General features: G+C 32.9%; 1 protein-coding gene across 5 annotated transcripts in view; it reads left to right on the plus strand.

Annotated features, from left to right (window-relative positions):
- LOC124362150 (aladin-like) overlaps positions 1 to 25,339 on the plus strand; it is a 38,701-nt gene extending 13,362 nt beyond the window's left edge. For all 5 annotated transcript variants that reach the window (XM_046816385.1, XM_046816388.1, XM_046816386.1 and 2 more), the window contains 6 exons: positions 3,578 to 3,737; positions 7,312 to 7,481; positions 8,549 to 8,779; positions 14,800 to 14,928; positions 23,913 to 23,997; positions 25,072 to 25,339. In XM_046816385.1, the coding sequence (XP_046672341.1) occupies positions 3,578 to 3,737; positions 7,312 to 7,481; positions 8,549 to 8,779; positions 14,800 to 14,928; positions 23,913 to 23,997; positions 25,072 to 25,224 (928 nt within the window). In that variant the 3' untranslated portion in view covers positions 25,225 to 25,339. The remainder of the gene's footprint in view (positions 1 to 3,577; positions 3,738 to 7,311; positions 7,482 to 8,548; positions 8,780 to 14,799; positions 14,929 to 23,912; positions 23,998 to 25,071) is intronic.
- Positions 25,340 to 26,839: the final 1,500 nt, after the last annotated feature.

The following is a 26,839-nucleotide window of genomic DNA, read 5'->3' on the forward strand; positions in this document are numbered from 1 at the left end:
AGAAATAATAGTAGTTTATATAATGTCAATGCAATTTTCTTCAGTTATAACAGCTAAAAGTTAACTGTTGTAAAAAATTTTGCAAAAGAATTTTTTTTTTTTAAGTGAAAAAAGGTATTAAAAATAATGTAATTACAAATATTTTTTTTTACAATATAGAATTTTATGACAAATAAAACAAAACCAAAATTATAACTCTAACTGCTAAAATAAAAAAAGTTACAACTTTTTAACAAAACCTTTACAAAATTGATAAAAAGGGCTCCGAGGTTTTCGCCAGTACTTTTTCAATAGAGGCCCGAGTTTTTGGTAGTGACCAAAAATTTTACTCTCGAGTGCAAAGGGTTAATTTTATATATGAACACATAGAATGTCAAAATTAATTTTTTTCAGTGAAATTATGATTTTAACCATTTTTTGGCTATAAGTTAACAATAAAGAGTAAAAAAAAAATATTTTTTATTTTTTCTTACCTCTTATGTTATAAGAATTATAAAAAAAATTGGTTTTGGTATGTGGGAATTTTTTTATTTTTAAGGTGTATGGTAAGGAGTAGTTTTGGTTATTTATTTGTGGCTTGCTAAGGGTTAACTTTTTTACAAGTATTTATACAAAATAGCCTACTCCAAATGTAACATACTATACATAACTTTTTACAGGAAAGTTTACAAAATTTAGACTGCCTAAAAAATTAGATGAGCTAAAAAAACAAGTTAAAAACATTTTTTACTTTAAAAAAAAATATTTCAAATAAATTTTTACTCAAATATTCCGTTGCCTAGCAAATTTCCTGTGTATCAAGTTAGAAATTTGAGATATACATTTTGCTCCAAGTTTATGCTGATTTCAGAATTATATAGTTTGTTGCACTTTTATTTACATAAAATTATACTTCTTTATAGTAGTTTATAAAAACCTGTCACCCATATTTTTTCCTATTATTAGGGATTACAAAATAATAATTCCTGTATGTAAGACCCTAAAACAATATATCATGCATAACTCCATTCAGAATCCATCTAAACAGCTATATAATGTAATATGAAACAGTTTTTTTTTTTTAATTAAATGTAATTACAAGTATTTACAATATATATATATATTTATATATAAATAAATATATATATTTACTTATGTTGTTCGAATTCAATTAAACAAAAGGTTTTGGATAACACCTACATTATAGTGTAAAAATAAAACAAACATAACCAGTACAAAGTATGCAGCAACAACTGATCGACAGCGATGAAAACAAATGTTGCGTAACAAGCCTATTGTCGTCAGCTGTCTACTGACATACTATAACTGAGTAGAATAGTATTTTGCAGTGAACTTAGAGAACGCAACATAAAAGCAAAGAGTAACAAAACTGATATCGAAATGTAGATTGGTTCTTCTTCTTTACAGTCGTAAGAGATAAAACGTGATTGGTGAATAATTACGCGTTCACAAGTCCCTAAAACAAAAAAAGTGCAAATGAACCGCATATACAGTGATTGCCAGTCCTAGGGTTAATAATAAAAATCTCAATTTGTGAATAAGAGTATACTTCAACAGCAATCATTCTCCTACCTTGAGATGACGAAATCAATTTTGTATGTAGTCAAGCTTATGATATATAAAAAGCCTTCATATTTACATATTTATATTAAAATAATTTTCATATTCATTAACGAAATCAAAATTGGTTTTATGGTTTCCCCATTTGGGTGCATATAAATCCTAGTGGTAATGTTTTATTGATAAGAAATAATTGAATTTCTTAAACCACAAGGTGTTTAAATTTTACCATTTTATTTAATAGGACAACATCAATCAGGCAAAGCTTGAATAAAAAACTATAACTTTTCTATAAAAACAAGAATTAGGCAAACCTGGCTCAAAAAACTGCATTGTGACATTTTGCAGTCTATATTATAATAATTGACAAAGAATTTGACTACCTTCAAAATCAAACACCTTAAAAATTGGAGACAATAAAAAATCTAAAGACCAAGAAGTCTGCTGGAATTGACCTATCAGCTCAGCTTCTATAGCATTCTTGTGATTCACTTACAGCCCCCTTAACCAGTCTGACTAACGAGTCCCTGCAAACTGGTCTGTTTCCATCAGCCTTAAAAATAGCCAAGGTCTATCCGAAATTCAAAATTAGCTGCACAAGAACTACAAGCAACTACAGACCAATATCTCTCATATCAATCTTCTCTGAGGTAATTGGAAGAGAAGTGCTTAGGAGGCTGATGGACCATTGCCAACAGCATAACCTACTGACAGATAGACAAGGATTCCTAAAGGGGAAATCAACAGTCACTGTAGTGATAGAATTAGCTGAAGATATCATTGACAACCTTGAAAAAGGAAAACTTGTGACAAACATATTGCTTGACTTCAGCAAAGCATTTGATTCCTTGGGACAAAACTGTATACTCAATAAACTAAAACATCTTGGGCTAGGATACATTACTTACAAGTAGTTTGAGAGCTATTTGACTAGAAGGAGTCAACTAGTAGAAATATCTCATATAGAAAATGGTATAGCAGAAACTACTGGATCCAATCCCCTGCCAGTAGAAAGAGGAGTACCTCAAGGATCCGTTCTAGGACCTGTGCTATTCGTACTATTCATATATCTTGGCCAGTACTGTTAAATTTTAATGCATGCAGATGACACAACACTCGTATCAGATAGCTCGTCTGACGACCTATCCATTAAATCATATATAGGAATCATATATGGCCTACCAATACTGCTATAAAAATGACTTAGTTGACAATATGTCAAAAACAAACCAACTGAGTTGTGGGAGAAGGAGAAATGAAGTTCCTAGTCTACCTGATGTTGTACATGTAACGAATGAAGTGAAATTTGTAGGAATAATAGTTGATGATGACTTATTATGGGCTGGACATGTGGACTTGCTATGCAAAAACTAAACACCTGCCTCTTTATACTAAAACGTATAATTCATATTTCTGACATTACTACAGCAATAGTGACATATCACTTACTCTTTGAGTCCCATCTGAGATATGAAATTGCTATGTGGGGAAGCACGTCAGCAGGTAATGTCCAAAGAATCTTGATTATACAAAAAAAGCCATAAGAATGCTTGGAAACCTTGACCCAAGAGGTAGCTGCAGAGAAACTTTCAAAAAACAGAGAATCCTGACAATTATATCACTTTACATCCGAGAAGTGGTCCTATATGCTGGTAGTAAAGAATAAATAATAAGAACAAAGGCACCATGACATGCACGGCTATAACACCTGGAATAGATCTCAGTACACCCTTCCTGCACACCACATTTCTCTATATGAAAAGAAGCCAACCTACATTGGCCCAAAATTGTTAAACCATTTCATCAGCTGAAATAAGAAACCTCACGGAGAAGATGCTCAAGAGAAAGCTCAACGACTGGTTATCACAGAGACCTTTCTACTTACTGCAAGAGTATGTACATCATGAAGACATCTAAAACGATTATAACTTTAATATAAATATTGCTATGTATTATGATGCCATCACAGCTCTTAATGTTTTGTGAATAAAGAATCACTAAATGTATATGTGTGCAGGCCTCTGTGCGCATCTGAACTGGCTGTGGGCTGTGAACTGGGGGTTGTGATCTGGCATATAGACCCTAATTCAGTCATCACTCGCCCCTCAGCAGCCAATACCCAAGTCTTGAGTCGACCCAACCACACGTATGTCACAAGCCTGGCCTGGAGCCCTCATGTAAGATTTATTTTATTTTTTATAGCTTCTCTAAAAGCTTGTAAGTTTTTAAATTAATTATGTGGGCTTGGACCTAATATATCGGTTTTATTTTATAGCCATGCAAATCAATCAATTAAACATTAATAATTAAAGGCAATTTGTTGTTAATTTTACACTATGCATTGTAATGAGTGTTTATGTAACGAAGATCTGGATTCATCTTATTTTATTATCAATGAATCAATAATTCTTTATTACAGTATCATGCATCAGAGTCAAGTAACAAGAATAGTGTATCAGGTGTTAAATATGATGTAATTGTAATTGTTGGTGTAGTTGTAATTTTATCAATATTCAAGTGTATACCTTGTCGTGGTGTTTGTGTGTGTTTTCAATTAATTCGTGTAGGGTATACATGTATCTCTATCAGCCACTTCTTGAGTCCTTTCTTAATCCCCATACCTCTTAGGTTTCCCAGGATTGGTAGAAACAGGTTTTTTAGTTTTCAGCCACCAGATGGTGTCTTCTGCTTAAGTTTTGTGCGATGTGGTGGTAGGATGTAGGGGAAAGTGCTGTACCTTGGGACAGTTTAGAAAAAATAATTTTTTAGACACACTTTATTAACTGCCAGTTTTCCTTCCAACACATCGTTGACTGCCTGCTGCAAAGCTGTCTTGTCAATCTTCTGACGTTTTACACCTGACTTGCTTCTAGGCATCTATGTAAATAAAAAAAAAACTAATTACAATTACAACTGGAAGGGAAGTAACTATTTACTCATTATTCATAGACAATTTGTAAATAATTACATTTTTAATCCAAAAGAAGGTATATACTTTAATATTTTTAAAAATCATAATAAAATGTAAATGATATTGTAGATAGCTCACACATTTAGGTTAATTGCTTTAAATATTGCAGGTAGCTTAAAACACATTTAATGCCATGGTAAAGATTAAAAGAATAAATACTCATGGCTTTAAGAATATTTTTTGTATATATATATTTGTATATATTTTGAATATATTTGTACCTCAGGACATCCCAAGGTCTAACACTTTTATAGTCCCAAGGTACGACACTAGACACAAGAAACAAAACTAAACCACAACTCTGTTATAGGTTATGTTTACTCAAATGTAGCAGTTGCAAAACAAGCATCAGAAATCTTTAGTCTCAAATTAACAACAGAAAATAATTAAATTACATAATTGAAACCTTGAAAAATAACTAATCAAGATTCAAAATATTTACTTACCATAAGCAAATTCATAAATTCAACTGTAGAAGGAGAACACAGCCAGCAAACAGATTGATATCTTCCACAACCTACTCTGGTGGTGAAAGAAAGAACTATGAACGCTTAGATCATTGTTAGGTTAACCTATAACTGCAGCAACTGGTTTGTCCTAAGGTACAACTGTCCCAAGGTACAGCACTTTCCCCTATCTTGTTCTATGATGGGTGTTGTGAGAATGGACGTCTTGTCTTGGATGTTTGTTTTGCTAATGTGCAGGAAACCACAAGGAATGTTTTATCTTTCCACTGATACACCTGAATCTCAGGAATTACTTCTCTCTTTCTGCTGAAGTGTAGTTGGGATGTCTTGGAAAGGTTCACTGCTAGTGTGTTCATTTTACAGTATTATATTGCTTTATTAAAATCAGTTGTGTCTGTTGGAAGGCCATTGGAGTAGTGTTTTTGATCAGTATTGTTGTGTCATTTACATACATTATCAGTTTTGTGTTTAGATGTTGAATATAACCAGTGAAGTCGTTTGTGAACAATATGAAAAAAACTGGTCCCAAAACAATTCTCTGAGTTACATCTTGTATTCTGCCAATGGATCGAAGAGATCGTGCAGTTTGTGGTTTGTTGCAGTACTACCACATCTGTCCGCCTTTGCAGGTAACTCATGACCAGTCCTGTGACAGATATTTCACTCCTAGAGCTTCAAGTTTTTCTTTAGTTAATTCATGTTCAAGGCTATTAAAAGCAAAGTGCTGTAATCCAGAAAAACCAGCTGTGACAAAAATTTCTTTGAACATTTGTTCTGCTATGAACTCAACTAGGCTCACAATGGTGGAGGTTGTTGCTCTACCCCGTAAAAGTACATGTTAGCCATCTTTTACAAGATGTAGTATGAAGTGGTTTATGAGTTTTGTCAGTTTTTTTCTATGTTTTGGAGAATGTGATATCAGTGTGAAGGGTCAGCAGTTTTGGGTATCTGTTTACCCCCTTTTTGTGTTTTGGATATGCCTTAGTAGTAGTGAAGGAAACTGGTCATTTTAAAATGTTTTATTTGTTATGTTGAATAAGGGGGGGGGCATCATTTCTTCTTTACTGTGCTTTACCGTTTTCAATGAGTAGTCATCAATACCACTTGAGTCATTTACATCTCCCACTTCTTCAGTGGTGAGAAGGAGCTCTTGGCAGTTTTTTTCTACCGTTTGTGGGTTGTTCATATCATTGACTTTCCGACCCTCTTATTTTCGAGTTTTGTTGAAGAGTGGCTTTGGCTATTCAAGTGAAGAATGTGTTTAGATGTTCTGCTACTTCTGTCCCTACCAAATCCTGGTTATTCTTGGCTGGTCATTTCATTGTAGGATATTCAACTGTATTTGGGTATTTTAACAATTTCCCACTTTTCTTTCAGAGTTTATCATGTGCTATAGGGCTCTGGGATTATTTGATTTTTAAATAAAGTTACCTGTAGAGATCTGTTGTAGGTTTCTTCATTCCAGATCATAACACTTATTCGTTATGATCATATCTGATATGTTTTGCATGTTGACTGATTATTACCTATGTTTGACTTTTCTGAAAAATGTATGTACACACACACACACACACACATATATATATAGATTATCTCTCATCATAATATCAAATTTGTCATTCATTATACAATTTTAATATCAAGATGAATTGGTTTAATTAAGGTAAGACATGTTATAAAAAATTAAGGAAAAATCATTAAAATAAAGAGAGATTGAACTAGTATTAAGAATTAGTAAATTGAATGAATAATCATTTTTAAATATCTAGATTCAAAGATGTTGTAGAAAGTGGTTTTTGAAACTTTAAAACAATTCTTGGAATCTCTTTCTATTTCATTACTTTTTGGTAATCTAAAATTATTATTGTATTCGAATATTTCATTGTGATATGATACAGGTTTATTATAGATGCAAAATGTACTTTATAAACGATCTACATTGTTTTGTCATCCATCATGTAACTATTCCATTATGTAAATAAAGCAAATGAATTAGTGATTGCAAATTTTAGAAATAGCTATTTATCAAAATTACCATTAAATCAATGTTCATTGTCCATCCCCAAAGATACTATGAGCAGCATTTCATGTATCATTCATTTGGTTTTAAGAATATTTGTATTCACTTATTAACAATAACCACCTTCATTCACAATCTTTCTGAACAATTGACTGCCTTGAAATGTCTTCAGAAATGTAATGTCACTGTGTTATTGAAGGAACACCTGTACTGGCTATTGTACTGTATTTATTTTGTGATTCTACTGTATTTTATTAGATATGTGGTACACTGTGTGTGATGTGGTATTGCAGGGTGACCTGCTTGTGAGTGGCAGTGCGAGTGACAACACCATGTATGTCTGGGCAGTCGGCTTGGACAAGGCTGTGCCACTCAAGAGAGTTGGAGGCGGAGGAATCAGTTTTGTTTCATGGTCGCCCGACTCTCTCAAGCTGTTTGCAGCAACCACTAATTTGGTCTTCAGGTAAACCAGTAAAAAAAGTGAGACAACAAGTTTCAAAACCATATAGATGACTTTTTTAGGTTATGATATTTTCTGCTTTATTGCATTAAGATATACATGTTTAAAGACTAAAACGTTTTAAACCTTATATGTTCGTAATTTAAATGGTGTGGGTTTGTTTGCAAACCTAGATAGGTCAAGATATCAGTATCGGAAGAATAAGATCCTGGTAGTTAACGTTTCTACCACAAGGTTGTTGTAACACCATAAGTGTTTGTAATTCACATGGAACCATAATTTCATTGTCAGGAAAGAACTACAATTGGAACAAAATCTTTGAAAGTATTGTTTATCCTCTCTGACAGTGGCGTTTCAAATTCAATGCTAGTAAGAGATTCAAATTTTTAAAATGCTCATAAAACATGATAATATCCTGATTTTTGAAACTTTTACTATGTAACCTATTGTAAATACAAATTACTTTCTAATTGGAGTCAATGGTGTAATTTGTTTAAATTTGTATAATAAATACCACGATTTATTTGGAAGATACATTGTTTTACCTTATTACTCCTTAGATCATAGTAAAATTTAACTAGCTCATTACTAGTAGTATTTTGTCTAATAGAGGAAATGCATTACTTCTTTTTACACATATAAAAACACAATAAATTTAAACGTGATATTCTTTTAGCTTTAATGAAAAAAATCTATAGATAATAAGGCTTTGTCCTAAAACCAGTATGATTACGAAGCATTTTGCTGAGTTAGGTAGATTAAATTTGAAAAACAGAAGTTTCTTTACATGTGTTAAACACATAGATTTGAAACTTATCTAAATCGTGTCTATACTATATGAGCTAGTTTCAAAATACAAAATTCATAACTAAGCCACAACAAATATTGGGTTTTATTTGTTTTTTTTTTTTTTGTGTTTCTCAACAATTTATAAAAATTGATGAATCTGGTTGGAAACTGGACGAATCAATCAGCTAGACGCGCAAATTTACCGGAATAAAACCATTTTTATATACCTTTGACTATTTTTGAAGTTAAAAATACATTGTATATGTGCAACTGTTGTATAGAGTGTGGGAGACGTGTCAATGGGAGCCTGATCGCTGGACTCTGGCTACAGGTAGAGTCGTGTCAGCTGTCTGGTCTCCCTGTAGCTCCCTGGTGCTGTTCGCAGTGTCCCTCGAACCTGTCATCTACTGTCTGAGCTGCGGTGTAGCGAGCAGTGTATTCCAGTCCGAGGACAGGCGAGGAGCCACACCCCTCATCGACCTTACACCTGTTGAACTGGACTCAGGGGAAAGGTGGGATTCATTAACACTAATTATTGATAATGGCTGATTTGAAAAGATAAAAGGATTGCGGTTATTATGATGATGCATTTGATTTTTAGAGAAAATATATTTTTACGTGACAACGTCTTAAATTAGGTTGCGGCTCGGAGTCACTCATGTAACGCCCGGTAACGTTACGTTGCCCGTCCAGTGGGTCCGCCGCACGGGATCCGCACAGGATAAAGCAGATAACTGTGGGTCCGCCGCACGGGATAAAGCAGATAACTATGTTTATTCGTGTAAATGTAATTAGATTCGTCATTTACAACAACTACAACAATAAAGGTAAATAATTGTACACTGATATTTCATTATCGTAAACTATGATTGATTGATTAATTGTTAGATTGACACAAAAGTTGAGAAACTGAGTTTATAGGTTATGTCATACTATTGACAAATGTTGATAGTGTTAAGTAAATTATTAGTTTAAATCACTCTGCAATCAATCGTAATTCAGTCGATTGAGAAGAAAAAGCGCGTATTGCTAGTCAAACATTTAAAATAACAAATTATAACCTCTCACCTGTCATAACAGTGCGACCAAACAAACGAACTAAACCGACCAATCACCACGCGCGGAGTTAGAATTTAACTGTGTTTAGCAAGAATTTCAAATTCCAATTTTAGTAAATGTTTTATTCAACTTTACCATTTACAATAACAAATTTTAATTAATTTCAAATTATGTACAATGTTTTAGTAAACAAAATATATTTCTATAGTTAAAATTTGTGCAATTCTTATTTTCATTCAATTCCTTGTTCCTATTGTGCAATTTAATAATATTCATATCAATAAATATTCTACCGAGAAAAAGACGTTGTCACGTAAAATCTTCGCCCGTAAAACCGACTTTACAGGCAACCATAATTTTTTTTCCTTTAAAATAATAGCCGTTTAACCCTCCAGCAGTTGGAGCGGGTGGTTCAAATCATCAGATATCCATTGTTTATTTTCATTTCTTAAATGCCAGTAAAAGGATATCCGTTGATTTGAACCACCCTCTTATTGCTATTTGTTTTAGTACAATTGACGCGATTCATATACCATTGGAATGGTAAAGGGTTGCCAAACACAGCTCTAGTTTTTTTTATCACTCTATGAAAGCGTAGTAATTGTATAATGATGTTGCAGTTTTCATCTTTGCAGAAAAATTAGTTCTACCTACTTCACCATTTCTCATTGTGTTTGTTGTGTTTGTTCTTGATATATATAAGTTTATATCTCAAAATTTTCCAAAGATGTTTTATTTTTTCAAATGTCAGTATTATACTTAATACAAATATATGCCCATTCATTTTTATGTAAATGGAATAGATTCTGGAAGCCCATTTTATAATCTAACATTTATATCATGTTTAAAAATAGAAGGTAGGGGATGTAGTTTTTAAAATATACATGTTTCTCTGAACCTCTGTAAATTCCTCTGAACTTTTGAAATATCCTGGTATTCTTAAGCTTGTTTCTCCCAAAGGATAAACAAGGTTGAAAGTAAGAGTTCAACTTACACAACCTACAGAGTAAATTTTTCTGTCGTTAATTTTTTGTTGGTACTAAACTGACCTATTGTACCAGCAAAATCATGTGGTCTTACTCCGAAATTTCATGCACGGCAGACCTCTGATTGGCAGTGCTAGACTGCAGCCTGCCCCACAGTAGTGCTGTGTTGGTAATTATTGTTCTCTTTATTTTTCCATTTGTGGTGGAGGCATTGTGGGAGGTGTTTGCATTTTTAGGAAATCTTCAATAAAACACAATGTTTTAGATGTCTCCCGATTTTGTCAGGAGGGTAGGTGTGAGCTTGCGGCAGCGATTTTTCAATTCAGACAGTTTCCTCTTCTTGTTGTTACCGCTTATAAGCCGAAACCTTTTTCAGCGTCAGTGCAAGAACATGAGATGTTTTATGAATTTTTATCCGATTGCCTCCACAAAATTATAAATCCAGCAGTTAGAACTGTTTTTGTGGGTGATTTCAATGTTAATTTCTCTGTTGCTGACATGAAAGTAGGTAGTCTTTTATCCGTGATGGCATCTCACGATTTAAGCAATAAAGTAACTTCATTTACGAGGGAATTTAAAAACTCCCGATCCCTAATCGATCACGTATATACTGATCTTTCTGAAGACATTTTTGAATACGATCAGTTTTGAAGAGTGTTGTGGTCCCGTGTTGGCTGTGTCATTTTGCTCCGAATCGGTGTTTAAATAATGTCCAAACTTCCAATTCCCACGTCAATGTGTTTCCAATTCCCACGTCAATGTGTTTCCAATTCCCACGTCGATGTGTCCTATGCTGTGGAAATTGTATCTAGTGTTGTTGGAAGTATACTGAGTGTTATTGAAAGTACACGTTATATGTCACTAGGACTAGGCCTATATTCATCTCAGGTTTTAAGTAGGTTGAATGATAGTGCAAATTAAATATCACTGTATTGAAGGCTCTGATAAATATGATTATTTATATCAGGATAAAGTTCACAAATGTTCACTGGGTTCTCATCAATCACTTCGATTTTAATAAATTTTGAAATGTAATATTCTTTGAACTAACGCTCATTTTCTTTACTTACCACACTTCACAGATGGGATAGTCAATCATATTAAAACAAAGCAAATCACTTTGATACGTTAATTTATTTTGATGTGATACAAACAACTAATTGTATTCACTTTGCTTTGTTGTTAATTTATTCACTAAAAACAATATCCCATCACCTGGTTATAACTTTTAATACACTATTGCACAATTCCGTATTGCATCACTCCCAGGTGGATCTACAAGAGTACACGTCCTCCCTGGTTCAGCTCTCGAGACAGAAGAAAGATTCTCAGGCCAAAACCTTGCGTATTGGCTCAAACAATGCTCAACCCCTCTCCCGTTCAAATCAGCATCTTCACGATTGAATATAATTTAATTCTTTTCTCATAATTATCGAATTTTATCACGTTCACTATAATTGATCAATTTAAGTCTTTCTATTTTCTTTTACTATTTTTCTATCGCTTTTTATTTAAATTTTTGCAACATGTGCTTTCTGATGTCATCAATACGCAAGTCATTTTATCCCACAATTGGCTTTTTTGCGTAATTTCATTTGGTACTTTTAGTAAAAACGAATTTTGGTTATGTTAAGCTCAGTTTAATTTTTTGAATTTGTTCCCGTATAAAGTTTAACATATTTCTCCATTATTAATTAAATAAATCTCAATTCCAATAACATGTGATTTACTTGCGTCACGGTCTGCTAATTTCCTGCGAATATTTAAATGTCGTAATTTGACCTGTCACATTTTCAGTTGCTCTGTCGTGATAAATGCTCTGTCCGATCACCATGCACAAATCTCACATGTCAGGTATTTATCTAGTCCTGATTGCCCTAAGTTTATGCTTAAGCAATCATTTGTAGAGGATAATGTTCGTATTTTTAGACATCTTCTGGGTGGGGAAACATGGCATGATGTTTATGCAGCTAGAACAATGGATGATAAGATGAGCTTGTTTATGTCCTCTATAGAGTTTTATTTCATTCAGGCTTTTCCTGAGAAAAGAGTTCGGATTCGTGGGCGTTCTCCAAATGCCAAAGTGTCTTTAACCCAGGAGCAAATTGAGCTACGTGATTTGGTTGTGCATTGGTATTATAAAAGTAAAGACCTCAGTTCTTCTGATGAGAGAAGAAAACAATACCTTTCTTTGAAGAGGCAATATAGGGCTAGTGTGAGGGAAGCTAAGTCATCTAAAGTTAAACATTTACTGCAGACTTCCTCAAATAAAGTTAAGACTGTGTGGGACATAGTGAACGAGCATAGAGGTCAGGCAAGAGTTTTGGCAGATATTCCTCGAACCCTCAAGGATAGTAATGGAGTCATTGTTAGGGATACGAAGGACGTTTCCAACTTGTTCAATGATTTCTTCATTAATGTGTCGAATGCAAGTTCATCTTCCATATCGTTGTCTCTTCTTCAACAACAATCATGTGCAGGGGTGGCTTCATTTTTCTTTTCACCTGTTTCTGAAGTGGAAGTATCTGGCATCATCAGATCTATAAAAGCAAAGGCTTCTTCTGGCTTCGACAATATATCATCAAAGCTTCTTAAATCATGTACGGAGTATTTTGTTGGGCCACTTGCTCATTTGATAAATTTTTCGTTTGAAAATGGTGTGTTTCCTGACATTTTAAAGTTGTCTATAGTGAAGCCGTTACATAAAAGGGGACTGGTTGAGGAACTTGATAATTTCAGGCCTATTTCGATTGGATCGACGTCATTTTCTAAGGTGTTTGAGAAGGCAGTTTTGATAAGGTTGACGGCTTTCCTGGAGAGTAATAACGTTTTGTTTGACAAACAGTTTGGCTTTGTCAAGGGAGGCTCAACTGTGAAGGCAATGTTTTCTCTCTTGGATAAAGTTGTTAAAGCTCTTGATGAAGGAAAGTTTTCTGCTGGTATCTTTTTTGATTTGAGAAAAGCATTTGACATGGTTTCGCATGAACTTCTTTTGCAAAAGCTTGTCAAGTGCGTGGCTTGGCAAATCAATGGCTGTCATCTTTCTTGAGTCAGCGTAGACAAGTTGTGGAAATTCCATACGTTGACGTAAATACTAGGAAAAGATGCTTTTCTAACGAGCAGATTGTCAAGACGGGTGTGCCACAGGGCTCCATACTTAGACCCTTCCTCTTTATTTTGTATGTGAATGACCTCAGCAGTTGTGTTTCGAGGGGCTTGTTGTGTTTGTTTGCTGACGACACATCACTTGTAATTGATGAGTCTTGTCGTTTCAATATGGAGATAAATACGTTTGTTCAGTGTAATTCAATAGTCCAGTGGTTTCAGAGTAATGGTTTGGCCGTGAATACTGATAAAACTACATTGCTAGACTTTTCAATTTCATCAAGACGCAATGACTCTGAGTGTTTTGGTTGGCGATACAGAGATTTGTTCTGAGCAAATGGTCAAGTTTTTAGGCCTAATTGTCGATAGGATATCTTAGTTTCTCCTTTCATGTAAATCATGTCGCACGTAAAGTCTGTGCTGGTATTTTTGTTCTTCGTAGACTTTCATCTTTCACAGGCACTGATGTGCTTCTGACTTCATATTTTGCATCAGTTTATCCCTACCTTTAATATGCTGTTTGAAATTTGGGGTTTTGAAAATTGCAGAACAAACCATGTCTTTCTTTTGCAGAAGAAAGCGGTGAGAGTTATTGCTGGCATCCGTCAATCAGAATCCTGCAAATCACACTTTAAGAAGTTCAATCTGCTTACTTTTCCAAGTATCTATATTTACCACACATTGGTCTTTTTTAAGCAAAACCAGGGCATTTTGGAGTCACTAATTCCACAGTCCGGACACTATCTAAGGAATAGCAACAAATTAAATAATCCCCCCCATGCAACCTCTTTTTTCAAACATCACTGTTTTTATAATGCCGTAATTTTTTATAATTCTCTTCCTGTGGACCTAAAGAATGTAAATGATATAATGGTCTTTAAGAGAACACTGAAGGCTTTTTTAATAGACAAATGTTTCTACACCCTCAGTGAATTTATTGGAAATAAATAGTCTGTATGTATAGATATAAAAACTGTACATGTATTTTTGTAATATTTATGACGCAATCCAATGCATGTTACATGTCTGTTGGAAATAAAGGATATTTGATTTGATTCCCAATTGGAAACATATATTTTATAAACATTACAAAAAAGAAAATTATTAGGTATACACAATGCTGTGGTGACACATTGAAAGACAAAGGAGGTATAAATAAAGGAGCTTAAAATAGCTGACAGCGAGTTTACTAAGCCAACATGGCATTTCATGCAAATACAGTTGATGACAATATAATTGTGGCTAAGTGGACTAGATCTTCTCCCCATGTTCAGATAAAGTCAATAATGTAACAAATTGTTAACTGAATTTAACTGTTTCTTATTCAAGATTGTATAGAATGTAAAGTGAAATTACTGTCTAATTGTATTTTGTAATTTCAGAGTTGGTGGTGAAGTTAGCAGCCTGGCTTGGGACAAGAAAGGATGTTATCTTGCTGTGACATTTAAGAATTGTGATATAATCGCTGTTTTTATGACATCTTTTGTACAAAATTTGAAAGTGTCCCCTTGGTAAGATATTACTGAATTTAAATATCTTATTGCATTTTATTCTAGATTAAACTGGTTTAGATAAATGGAAAAGTTAATTCATAAAAGAACTATAGAGCCCGGCCCGCTATACCGGGCTTTAGCTTAGTTTATTAAATAAACTATATATTAAGCAAAGTACATATTTCATTAAACTTCAAATAATTAATTCTAATATTCATTTTATCCATGAAAAAATACACATACGTACCAAATTTTATAGAAATCGTTTGAACGGGATGGAATTCCATACTTTGCAGTGCCTTCTGGTGGCGATGTACATCAATGAGCATAGCATATTCATTATCTCCGTGGAAAAATACATGAACGTACCAATTTTCATGACAATAGGTTAACATTGCAGTGCAGCCTGGTGACCAATTCAACAGCTGTGTAGTGTCAGTCAAATTTGGATTATAAAACAAATACTAAAAATTTTTCTGAATTCAAAATATTCCAAGTAATTTCTCTAATCTATCTCTTCATATAAACACTCCTCGGTTTTCAATGAATATTTTACAAAAACGAATTAGCCAGATTGGTCCAGCCATCATCAAGATTAGCCCTTGTTATTTATAATTATTATATAATATAATTAAGATAATATTTCTTCTTAATATTACTATTTTATTTTTCTGACAAGTTTCATCAATGGGCATAGTATGTGAAAAATAGATATAAATACAAATTTTCATAATGATTGGTCAAACAGTTTCTGAGTTTATCAATGTCATATATACAAACATCCTCTTTTTTATAGATGAATTATCAGCTAGAATAGTTAATAAAATACTTTTAAGCTTTATAAATATTTTAGATATTGAAAATGACTCCAAGGTACCAAAATATAAGGTAGAATTTTTTGGCACGAAAGAGATAGGGCTAGTTAGTCAGGGTAGTATTTGCCTTTACTCTGAAAATAAACATAAATATGGAATTTTAAGAGCAGAAAATTTGAAAAATAAGAAATTGAATAACGCCTTGAAGGAAGCAGAAACTACGTTAGTTAATAAATTGACGGAAGAAACAAGCAACAATATAACAAAATTAAGTAATCTAAGAATGATCAAACCATTACAAAAAAAGGATATGGACTTTGAACATCATAGTGCTAGTGTGGAATTGATTGTAGATAATTATGAAAATATGGAAAAAACATTGCATGAAAAACTAACAAATTTCTCCCTCAATGGAAGTGAAGACTTGGAAACGTCTTTAAGTCTGGCTGCAGAAGCAGGTAACTTACTTTTATGTGAAAACAATAAACTTAAACAGGAAATTCATGATAAAAAGTTAGAATTCGTTAATTTACAGTTGGAAACTGAAGATAAATTAAACATTGCCAAGAAAGAAATGGACACCCTTTCCCTACAACTTTATGAGCTAACAAAAGAAAACAACATGGAGAAATCACAGCTAATTATGAGACTTCAGGAAAAAACACAGTTACTAGAAGATATTGAAGAGCAAGAATATAAAGAAAAGTGCTTTTATGATAAAAAAATAAAGAACCTGGAAGATAATTTACTTACTTACTTACTGCCGGGGCGTAACAAATCTCAGTCGATTCTTTGCCTCGTCTATGAGCCTCTTCCACGCCACCCTGTCTTCCGCCAGATCCACAGACCCTCCACACCGGGTCACATCTTCGACCACTTGATCGCACCATCTTATCTTTGGCCTACCCAAAGGGCGCCTTCCTGTCGGTACCGCCTGGTAGACCTCTTTTAACCTTGTGCCCTCCTGTCTCCGATGTACATGTCCTAGCCAGCTAATTCTCTTTGCCTTCACCAAAGCCACAATATCAGGATCTTGGTATACATTGCGTAATTCTCTATTTTTTCTTATTCGCCACACCCCTTCATCACATATTGGTCCAAATATTTTTCGGAAGATTACCATTACCATTTTTTGGAAGATAATTTAAGTAAAATAAAATTTAAGTATGAGGAAAATGATAAAAAAATGCAGGAAACACTAAAACTAACAGTTGAAAAGTTGAATAGTGAAATAAAAGCTTTAAAAGAAACATTAAAAATCTACAAATCAAAAAATGGAGAAATGCTTAAACTGCAAACAGAAATCAAAAGATTGCACAGTGTAAATGTCGGACTGATGGAGAAAATGGACTCCTTGAAAGTGAGGAAAGACTCAAAATCAGTGTTGGAGGTTAATGATCTTAATACTAATACTCGACTAGCTATTACTTCGGAGCTCTTAAGCCAGAACTGTCTTACCGATTTTACATTGCAACCTTATTTTGAGCTTCTGAATGAGCATTGTTTGGAAAACACTTCAAGCATTGTGGTAAACCCACTTATTGTGCACGCATTACAGATTTCTAAAGAGTATGTACCTATGATTGACCCCCTCTTATTGAAAACAAAAGAAAATATAATACTACCAATTAATAACTCAGACAAACCTGAGGTTGCTGACAGTGGGTCACATTGGAGTACCTTGGTTTATCAAAGAACTGCCAATAAATACTACTATTTTGATTCATACAAGAATCTAAATTTGAGTTCAGCAAATAAAGTTGCCAATAATTTGTCAATGTATCTTGGAGACGCTGCATTGACTGCCGATTTCTCCATTTTAAATGGTCCTCAGCAGCAGAATGGGTATGATTGTGGAATTTTTACCTGTTGGACTATTGAATCCATCATTCATGGCATTTTAAAAACTGGCTCTCCAAATTTTGATTTCATACAAACCGTTGTACTAGATTTACCACAAATAATCGTAAAGCGCTCGCTTTTGTCCTATGTTTTGATGAATAGTTCTCAGTTAGACGGTGAGAGATTTTTTAAATTGATGGTAGAAAAACCAAATAAAGAGCGTGAGAGACAGACAAGGGACCAAACTTACGAAGGGGTATACACTTATCAGGAAGGCAAAAATGATTCAGAAAAAATACAGAGTTCTGACCTCTTCCAGTGCAAAGTCGTACACGATGGCAATAAACAAAAGGATGCTTGGCTCACTGTCAAATCATGCAATAAAAATGGAAAAAATACAAGTCATAATAAAAAAAAAGAGAACAATAGGCTTATATCTATGACTGGGTTGGACACAAATAACAAATATAAAGTTTTAGCTGATGTACAAGAGACAGAACAATCTTCAGGGACTACACTGGCCTCGACACCAACACAAAGTAACAATAACAGAGCTATGAAAACTGCTAGAATCAAACATAAAAATGAAAAACTTGGGTCAGTAGGGACTAAACTTCTTGAGTTGCCTGAAACTAGGATGATTATTTGTTCTGACAGTCAAGGTAGCAACATTGCTAATAAAGTAGAGGTACTCAGCCATGGGAAAATCAATGCTTTCGGATATAGTAGAGCTAACACAACTCTGATGCAGGTGATAGAGTCGGCATCCTTGGACAATGAGAACCCTGTTATTCTGTTGGGTGGTACAAATGACAGTCTAAGTGATAACATGCAAGAAATACATGAGTCAGTAGAAAATAAATTAATTACAATAAGTCAAAACAGACCAGTATTTATTACTACAATTCCAATCAGACATGACAAGCCTTTTAATCACCCTACTAACCAGGATATACAGCTAGCTAACAATTATATCAGTGAGATAACAGCTCGAAATGGTAATGTTCATCTCCTTAATCTCAACAGTTTTAGAAGATCTGATTACACCAGACATGGTTTACACCTGAACAATAAAGGCAAGACAAAATTGGCTCACAAAATTATAAAAAGCATTTCTTGGTGGCACTCCTGGACCAGAACTTATGGAATTAGTCAGAACAACATTGAAACATCTCTTAAGCCTGAGGAGGAGCTTTCATTTCCTGTTTCGGAAGGGGAGAAAGTGTGTTCGGGCTCCTGTATTCAGGTGATTGTTGAGAACATGGCAACCGTCATTAAGAAATTCGAAAATGACAAATCGACAGCCTTTGCCCACTGCATATCCTCTGATTTTGGGGAGCCTAGACAAATGAGTGCTGGTGTTGCTGTGGCTTTTAGAAATCGCTTTGGGAAACCTTTACCATCTCAGTGTCCCAGTACACATTTGGCATGTCAGACAATTGAAGATGGAGCTACCATATATAGTTTAATAACCAAACAGAAATATAATTGGAAACCATCAAAAGATGACAATGACTTGGCCTTTAAACAACTAAAATTAAATTTTCAAAACAAGAAACTAAAACGATTAATTTGTTCTCCTCTTGGCTGTGTACGGGATAATATCTCACTGTATCACTTCATCTCAAATGTAAAGGATTTCTGTAAGGCAACGGGGGCACTAGTTCAAATGGTAACATATAAAGAAGAGTCTTCAAGAACCCTAAGAAATGGACTAAATTTTGAAGAATTTATACACAAAATGCGCCAAATGATAAACAAGGAAACTATGCAAACATCTAAATCCCCCAAAACACCAATAACAAATGACAGAATAACATTAATTGGACAACACAAACAAAATTGCTCAAACAACTTGCCATCAGTGAACGAGGACAGATCTCCTAATCCGGCCCAAACTCAACTCTGTGAGCAACCTAAATCGCCTCAATTCAACCACCAGACTATGCAGCCTGGACTTCACTACACAACTGGTCCAGAGGAGATGTCCAGCCAAGAAGCAATGAGAGATAAAAGGTCTAACATCAATCTAGATACAGAACAATCGGCAGTGGAGAGGGCCCCAGCAAGCTTCGTGACACTGTACGGGGAGCAGCTGAGACCGCAAAATCGGACTGGTGATGTGTTTGTGGTTCCGGGAGACCTCACATTTTCTGAGGCTCTAAAGCAGAGTAATAGTGGTTTTGGTGAATTATTAATTAGTCATAGTCAGGCAGTACCTGCCTCAATAGTGGGTGGCTCCTTGGTTGTAACAGTTGAAAAAAACTGCCATCCTCCTGTGTCCAGGAGTGTAACCTAGCTGATAGTGATTATAAAATCCATACTTTAAACAGTACTTCTAAAGTCACGAAAATGTTAAGTAAAAAAAATGTAGAAGTAAATAGTTCGTTGACTTTAAACAATACTTTTCTTTATGCTGAAGATATTCTAGTAAATGATGATAGTTTAAATAATTGTAAGGGTATACATGAGGATAAGCATTTAAAAGAAATGTTATATGAACGTAAAACAGGTAACATTCAAAATAAATCAGATGGATTGTCTATTTTGCACCAGAATGTACAGCATCTGCCATCACGTTTGGATATCTTGAAAATAAATCTGGAGGAAGTACATCCTGATATACTAGCATTGTCAGAACACAAAATGTCTGAGGAAGAAATCATGGTATTGAACATTCCAAATTATAAAAAATGCTCCTTCTTTTCAAGATCTAATTCAATTGGTGGAGGGGTTGTCATCATGGTGAGAAAGGATATTAAAAGTAAAACAATCTTAATTCCTGCGGTTCAGAATTTACTAAATGAAAAAGAATTTGAATGTTGCCTGTCAGAAATAACTGTTGACAAGTTTTCCTTTATTCTGGTATGTGTGTACAGGTCTCCTAAACAATGTTTTGTAGAATCTTTTTTGGAAAAATTTGACATCTTATGTACAATATTACATGACAAATTCAAAAATATTATAACTGGTGACTTTAATATTAACGTTTTAAACCATGACAAAACATATTTTACATTTGTAAATATTTTAAAATCTTATAATTTGGATTACAAAGTAAACTTCCCGACTAGAATCACTACAGAATCAGAAACTGCAATAGATAACTTTGTTACTAATATAAATAGTAAACCCTTGAAAATATGTGGAATTATAACCCAGATCTCCGATCATGATGCTCAAATGTTGGAAGTTTTGGGAATAAGTTACAAAAAAATGTATACAGAAAGTTCTCTAGAAAATATACACAAAAAAATATAGAATTGTTTTTGAGATATTTAGGTAGTGAAAGTTGGTCTCAAGTGTACCAAGCTACTGTGGAAAGAAAATATGACATGTTTTGTAATATTTTTTCACACATTTTTGAAATTTGCTTTCCTAAAATTATGGTAACCGATAGAATGTTTGATTTTAATCAGTGGATTTCAGATGACATTAAAATAAAAAAACAAAAAATATTAGAATTAGAAAAAGATTTTAGAATGTTTAAAGATAAAGAGTTGAACGTAACAATTAGAAGTTTAAAAAAAAGTCTTAGAGTTGAAATAAATAATGTTAAAAAAAACTACTTTCAAGAAAAAATAACAAGTTCGGGAAATAAATCGAAAGCAATTTGGAATATTGTTAGATCTGAAATAAATAACCAAAATAAGTCTGTTAAGAATATAAACATTGAAGACAGTGGTAAAAAAATAACCAACCCTATTGCAGTAAGCAACTGCTTAAATGATTTTTTCGTCAATGCAGTAGACAGGCTTATAGTACCAAACATACATTTTAATCACACAAATAGTGTAAACAGTGAAACCATTCCTAATATTCCTAATGGTTTAACTTTTAGATTTGAACCAATTGATGAGCTTAAATTGGAAAAAATTGTAATGGCCATTGAAAACAAGTCATCTGCAGGAATTGACGAGGTCCCAATAACAATAATAAAAAAGGCCTTTTATTTAATCTCAAAACCACTCACTCACCTTATTAACTCCTCATTGATTTCTGGTATATTTCCTCAAAAACTAAAAATCGCTAAGGTAATTCCAATTTTTAAAAAAGGAAATCTATGTGATCCTGCATCATATAGGCCGGTATCATTGCTCCCTGTATTTTCAAAAATTTACGAAAAAGTAGTTTTTATTCAGCTGTTAAATTATTTAGAAAGGAATAAATTATTGGATGAACAACAATATGGTTTTAGGGTTGGTAGATCAACAATAACAGCAAGTATAAATTTTATTGAAAATATAATTGAGTCAGTGGATAAGAATGATAAAGTAATTGGCATATTTTTAGATCTAACAAGAGCTTTCGATAGCGTTTCACATGACACACTATTAAAATGTCTTAGCAAATAAAAAATAAAAAATAAAGAATTTAATTGGTTTGATTCGTATCTTAAAAACAGGCAACAATGTGTTGAAATACAACATGTAGCTGATGATCCTTTATGCAAATACAAATATATTAAAACATATCGCTCAAAATTGCAAACAATGCAATATGGAGTACCCCAGGGATCGATTCTGGGTCCTCTCCTCTTTCTTTGTTATGTCAGGGGGTTGCCTGGATTGGTGCCTGGGGGTGGCTCTGTCTGTATGTATGCTGACGACGTCAGCATCACTGTCTCAGGCAAATCAAAGGAAAGTATTGAAATATCCTCATTCGTTGGTCTTTCAAGGATACAACAATTTTTAGCAAGTAAAAATTTACTTTTAAATTCAGGAAAGTCTAATTTTATTTCGTTTTCCACAAAACAGGCGAGATCAAAGTTAAACCCTCATATCACTGTTTATAATGAAGAACTGCTTCAAGTGAATAGCACAAATTTTCTTGGATTACTAATAGATAATAATCTTAGTTGGGACCAACATATTGATAAGATACTTAAAAATCTGGACTTTACGCATTGCGTCAAATGGCTAAGGTTTGTAGCATTGACTTTCTAAAAACGATCTATTTCTCATTAATACATTCACATTTGGCTTATGGATTAAATATTTATGGAGCAACGACAAAAAAAAATTTGGACAGAATTTTAGTTCAACAAAAAAAGGCACTTAGAATTATATTACATTTGAAAAATACAGAAACAGTTAAAAAATACTTTGAAGAGCTTGGAATTCTGACAGTTTATAGCTTATATATTTTCCAGACCGTTCTTTATGTTAGACAATACGACAAATCAACAGACAATAACAATGAACATAAATATAACACAAGATTAAACAGAAGAGTAGAAAAACATACATTAAACTTTTTTGAAAAGAAAACTACATTAATGGGAACAAAATTTTTATTTAATTTGCCAAGGGATCTGAGATTAGAACCAGATCTTGGCAAATTCAAAAGGAAATTAAAAGAACATTTGTTAAAACTTCCTTTATATTCACTTGATGAGTTCTTTTCAGGATAATTGATTTATATTTTAATAATGGTTTTTTTGTGTGTGTGTATACATGTATGTGTGTGTGTGTGTGTATATGTATATGTATATGTATGTATGTTTATATATATATGTTTGGATAAATAAACTTTATTGGTAAAATAGTAGTAGTCTATAATACTTTGAACAATTAATTGTAAACTGTTAATTACTAAGCATAAATTATGTTAAACTAATTAATGTTATTTTGACCCTATTCAATGTACAGTGTGCATTTTTACTGAATAAAGTATTTATTTATTGATTGATTGAAATAATTGTTCTATAACTGTACGCTCTAAAAAAGTTTCAAAGTTTCACCCTTCTACCAATACGAGAGCATTTACTTTAGCAACATTGTTATTGTTGATTGATGTTGATCTGATATGAGTATCATCTTTTGTGGATGTCGGCCATCTTTAAACCTGTTGTACCACTGATGACAACATGATCGGTTTAAACATTCGTTGCCAAAAGCATCTTGTAACATCAAAAAAGTTTGAGAAAAAGTTTTGTTCAGTTTCACACAAAACTTCACATAAACATGTTGCTCTTCTTTCACATTCATTTTCATTAAACAATAAATAGCCAAAATCCATCAAGCTAACCTCAAACAAACTTTGCTTATTTTATTCAGTGACGTTATGACTGATCTGACACAGCTGTGTGATTGTTGAGTCAGAGAGTAATCGTACACTGCTGCGACCAGCATCATTATACGTTTTATTCTCATACTATATACAAAGTCCTTGAAATTTTTTTTATTACCCCTCGTATCGTGGTACAGGTCTTTAATTTGTTCTCTCAAGTCAAATGTACTAGACTAAAAACCATTTATATTTTACTGATTTTGAAATTATACATTAACATAGTTTAAAATAAATGTGTTAGTTTAAATAACAAACAAATTAAATTTGTTGCAGTTGTTTTATAAGAGGTCTGGTTAGTGAATCTCCGGCTGTAATCGCTTTTCAAGAAAATTTCGCGGAGGGTGCCAATCTTACAATTGTAAGTATCTAATAATTGCATCAGCTGTTATATTCTCAAGGTGGGTTATTTGAGTATTCACAAGTGAGTTGAATCTTACTTATTCGCTTGTATTACTTATGCGATGGATGCCAGTAAGACACAGTTATTTATTCTTTTCTATTCTTCTCTACTTTATGACATACTGATCAACAATTGATGTGCAATCAGTCAGTTGATAAGCCTAGTAGTAGATCTTGAAAGCTATAGTTTTGAGTGTCAATATCTCACTATATCAACTGTATTAATAGGGTACTCCAATTTATCCACAGTAATGTTTAAACAAAATGTTATTGTGAATTTTCTATTTTTAGTAGTGGTTGCAGTATATTATATTAATTATGAATCATATTTTAAGAGAAATTTTATTATTTTAATGTTTTAGTATAATGATTTATTTCACATGTCTGTACCATATGTATAAATCAATCCTTCATATTAAGTCACCTTTAGTTCAAATTTATTCGTCACACAGCAATACAGTTAGTTAAACACATTTTTTTGTCAAGGGTTATAAATGTAAGGAACGCTTTCCCCTAATCCAATGAAGCAATCAAAGTAATGTTGATCATCTGTGATCGGTCTAAATGGCCGTGCTTTTCTAACCTAAAAACAAAACAAGTTTGAATTATTCACTGTAGCGTACTGCAGTAATTGTCTGCCTTGAATGCTGCTATGGGTTTCTATATTGTTTTATATATTGAATCTTGACTGATTTTTTTAAAACTTGATTGATTAATTGATAACACAATTTTATTTCTGCTCACAATACTTTCATATAGTTTATTCTGATCTGAGTAGGTTTAATCATGGAACTAGTTAAGATTATGATCATTATGCGAGAGCAAGATGTTATATAAGTTTAGAGTAGATCAGAGTGAACGAGAAATACACATTATTGTATTATATAAGAATTTAGCCAAAGAAACTTATCGGTTTACTATTATCTGGTTTCCAGAAATTGTTTTCATCACAACGAGGTGCTGGAGCACTAAAACTGCCTTTTCAGTAGTTATTAATATAAATTTATTGAGTTAAGGATCTGAATTGTTTCAGGGATGGTCAAGTGGACGAGTTCAATATTTTCCTATAGTATTTACTGAGCTACACTCGAATGAGAAAAGCTACGAGGCCGACATGTTGGCTTATGATCTTCCTGATGTGTCAACTACATTTACACCTTCTGCCTCATTTGTAGGATTCAGTTAGCTTAAATCTTGTAAAAAACAATTGTCTCTGAAAAGATATAGTGTTAATAATGTGCCTTAGTAGACTTCAGTTTTATTTATATTTATTTTGTATTATTAAAGGATTTTTAAATTAATCTACAATTATTCTGTGGTGTTTGTCCCATTACTAAGTTAAGGCTATTTATATCCATGTATATGTTGTATAATCAAATTCTTGATTTATATTACTTGTTCTATTGACTCATAGTAGTACACTAACTACTTTATGTCAAAGTCAAACTGTAATGAATAAAGATGTAGAGTGTATTGTTAAATGTTTTTAATTATTAACTTATTAAAAAATTAAACATTTTGGTGAGGCTCGCGCAACCCATATAAGTCACTGATTTCCCCACTGGTTAATGGATCAAATGATAAGTTACAGAAACTAAATACGAGAATAAATTGTATAATCAATGCTCATTTGACATTTAGATACTTGGTATAAAAGTAATAAAAAACACACAAACATTAGTCAATATGCTTGGTTGATTGGTGTTTATTGTTATTAAGATTATAGAAAATTTTAAATAAGATACAATTAATTTACAACCGAAGAGTTTACATCAAACAAAGAAATTAGTTTATATTTACATTTTAAAAATATTTTATATAATATCTTCAGTAAACTATGATCAACTTGGCCAGATATGAGCAGAGATCTAAAAAACTGATTCAGAGAACAGTTGATCTTGCCAACACTGAAGGATTTATTAAAATTAACTTGCACAATGGTGTGATCAAAAAATAAAATAAAATTTCTAAGAAATTACATTGATAAGGAATATTTTTGACAATAGGCTACTTCACAAGTGTTTTAATGCATTAAATGTTATTTGTATTAAAACTTCATGTGAAGTAGTGTAATTGTCAAAATATTTGTGTACATCTCAGTGTACACAAATATTTTTGTGCAACTTGTACTCGTACAGTAGTTACACACACTTTTGTTCAATAGTAACATTGTACACAGCCATGAGAATAGGATTAATGTAGCTAAAAGATATTGGTGTCTATTTTATCACTTTTAAATATTGTTTTGGAATAAAAGGGTCCTGGTAGCCCAGATACAACTATTTACTAGTCTAGAGCAAAAGAATGGTTTACATCACAACTGATTGCTAGTACTGCTAAGTAGCTAAAATAAAAAAGGATATGCTTATACTGGCAAAATATGAAGGCAATTCTTCAGTTTAGAAAACCATTTACTTATGAAGTATAATTTATATTATAATTATTTTATTTTGCTTTATTTACTTCACACAGAAGAAAATGGGTATTCATAAAAATCTAACTTCTACTTGAAAGTAGATATACTTATTGAAATAATAAGTATATTCTAGTATTATATTAAGTGTGCAGACTTGTTAAATTTAGTTGATTTTATCCTATTGTCACGTCCTTTGGCACATGTGCATGTTAAAGCTGTTAAACATTACACAATCCATATTTACCCACAGTATTTCATAATTTTAAACATAAACTGTTTGGAAGAAATAATCTACATTGGCTGTAGATAAATTCTTAGATGCAAATGAAGAAGCTCGTGGATGTGTGCTGTCATTCGCTGAGCGTTAGCGAAACCTATCATTCGT

Source organism: Homalodisca vitripennis, chromosome 5, assembly GCF_021130785.1.
Source record: "Homalodisca vitripennis isolate AUS2020 chromosome 5, UT_GWSS_2.1, whole genome shotgun sequence".
NCBI classification, from domain to species: domain Eukaryota; kingdom Metazoa; phylum Arthropoda; class Insecta; order Hemiptera; family Cicadellidae; genus Homalodisca; species Homalodisca vitripennis.